Source organism: Bidens hawaiensis, unplaced genomic scaffold (genome assembly GCF_021521415.1).
Source record: "Bidens hawaiensis isolate Kalapana, Puna unplaced genomic scaffold, B.hawaiensis_p1.1 tig00015054_1, whole genome shotgun sequence".
Lineage (NCBI taxonomy): Eukaryota > Viridiplantae > Streptophyta > Magnoliopsida > Asterales > Asteraceae > Bidens > Bidens hawaiensis.
The window spans coordinates 546,855-549,170 of record NW_027492335.1 but is presented as its reverse complement, the minus strand read 5'-3'; the positions used below and the strand labels follow the sequence as shown (position 1 = coordinate 549,170).

The 2,316-nt window shown below is 33.2% G+C and overlaps 1 protein-coding gene across 1 annotated transcript; it reads right to left on the bottom strand.

Annotated features, from left to right (window-relative positions):
* Positions 1-1,262: 1,262 nt before the first annotated feature.
* On the bottom strand, positions 1,263-1,893 carry LOC143548327 (uncharacterized). The gene is made up of 3 exons (XM_077039528.1): positions 1,772-1,893; positions 1,570-1,642; positions 1,263-1,337 (listed from the first exon to the last, which is right to left on the bottom strand). Exons 1-3 carry the CDS (start codon positions 1,860-1,862, stop codon positions 1,325-1,327), a joined length of 177 nt encoding a protein of 58 aa, XP_076895643.1. The 5' UTR covers positions 1,863-1,893; the 3' UTR covers positions 1,263-1,324.
* Between the last annotated feature and the right edge of the window lie 423 nt (positions 1,894-2,316).

Here is a 2,316-nt window from a genome sequence, read left to right as displayed (position 1 = left end):
TAAATTGAAGTTAACTTCTTTGTTAGTTAATCGGTTCAACTGCATAATAACCATCGTTTAATGAACATGAGTAGTTTTCCTTTTTAGCTATAACAATGAGCTTGCACACATACCTGGTCATATTATTATCAGTTTATCACATAAGATTAAACACACAAACAACGGTTTTATCCTAGTGAGTTCAACTCCAACTATTACCACGACACTCTAGTCCTTATACACCTGAAGACATACGTGTACACACATGAAAAATGTTTTGAAGGGAAACATGTTTATCACTGGCCTTACAGAAATCTGATTCTTATTACTTCCATTTAAATTTTATGGCTGCTACTCCCACTAGTTTTGAATCATGTGACATTTTGTTATGTAAACGGTTTCGTACAATAGTATTGTATTGCAGATGATTTCCCTACATTTAGTGGATTTGATTTCTAGATTATGGTTCAAATTTAAAACTAATTTGTGAATTAAGAGTTTCTGATCTCTCATTTGTTTTCATTTGTGAATTTGAAACCCTTACAAAATTTATTTATTTCTAATTTGTTATATATCATAATCTTTTTGTTTTTGTTCAGCTTAGTTACAGAATTATTACTTTCATTCACATAGTATGTGGCACTGATTTATGGCTAAAACGTCTAAACTACAAGACTAATCGAATTAACCATCTATCACTAATACTAACCCGAGTCCAACCCATGTGCTTTCTGTAACTATCTATCATTAAGATATCCAATCAAAAAAAGTATCAAACATTCATTCAATCATTCAACATTATTAAACAAACCTCCAGTATCATATGCAAATCTATTCAGATTGGGGAAAATGGTTACCAAATCAATCATGAACTTATTCTTGGGGATTCTATGAGGCTAAATTGTTGATACGCAGCCACGTAAGGTGATTAATTATAACTTGTTACGCCTAGAAAGTGCAGCCAATCAAGTGATTTTGGCTTTAAAAAAATAGCCAAAATGATACGGCCATTTTGTTTAACCAATGAGATTTCGACACGCGAGCCCTCAAAATGGCTATGTAAAAACATTTGCCAAAATGACTACTTCATAATTTTCCCTTAATTAAAAAGATTTAATATTGAAAGAACTACTGTTACAAGTTCACAAAACAGTAGATTAAAAACTTCAAAACAAGATGAAAAAATGTACACACACACACTGCAAGCTACAACAATTAGGTGCTCATCGATTCGACTATGTTCTTATTCAGAACATCTTTTCTTGGTTTAACTATATGAATAAAACAAAAGATGAAATAAACCTCATACTCATGCTCTTCTTCAAGTCAACTCTGAGCAGACAGTTCACCATATATACCTGTACAAATACAAATGGCTGACTTAAACAGAAAAATAATGCCAGAAAAAACTGTACCAACCCTACCCGCTTTGAACTGTTAGACAACCCACCTGTATATACCACCGCCTCTAGTCAAAGACTCAAAGAGTTGAGTTATCCTACGTGTGTGGTTAAGATTTTGTGTGTTGCAATTTTCATACAAATATGTTAAAACCTTTCAGAAATCTTAGGCTAATATAAAAGATGTTACCTTTTGCAGAGTTCATTAAGGTTCCGGTACCCGTTGTAGAATATGAACCACATCAACACAAGAACCAAAGCATCTATCACAGGTTAAGTGAAGTCAAAAGATTCATAACAAGGTATGATAATCTACAGTTTTGAACTTTGTATGCTTTACATTAGAATTTAACAGAACACAAAAGAGCAAATTTAATAATCGAAAAGGATACTGAATAAATAGCGCTCCCATGCGTCCAACATGTACAGTCCAAACGTGACATTGTATAGGTAGATTTTGCGTTGAACCCAATTCATAGACATAATATCAAACCTACAAAATAATAACAAAAAAAAAAACAAAGTTAGCATCTATAATAAAATGTAGGAGAATGTAACAAGTATTTGAATTTGATGCTGTCAAGCTTGAAAACACAAGAAACATGCATACACATATTCAGTTCTAGCCGGTTTATTAAATAAGCTTCAATTTAGGCTCGAACCCATTTAAACCCGGCTCAAAGCTCAATTCGAGCAGCTCACAAGAGGCCCGGTTCGATTCTTACTTTATTGCAATTTCCAAATTCATGAGCTTCTACTTCAACTAAGTTTTTTTTGTAATTTAGGGCGTTTTCATCATAATCGAGGCATCATCAATTCAATGGAAACCAGGGACGGACCTACGTAGCAAGGTACCACTGGCTCACTGAGTTTCGAATTTTTAATAGACGATATATAGAAAATACAGAGTAAACCCATGCCACAGATATTTCTCATA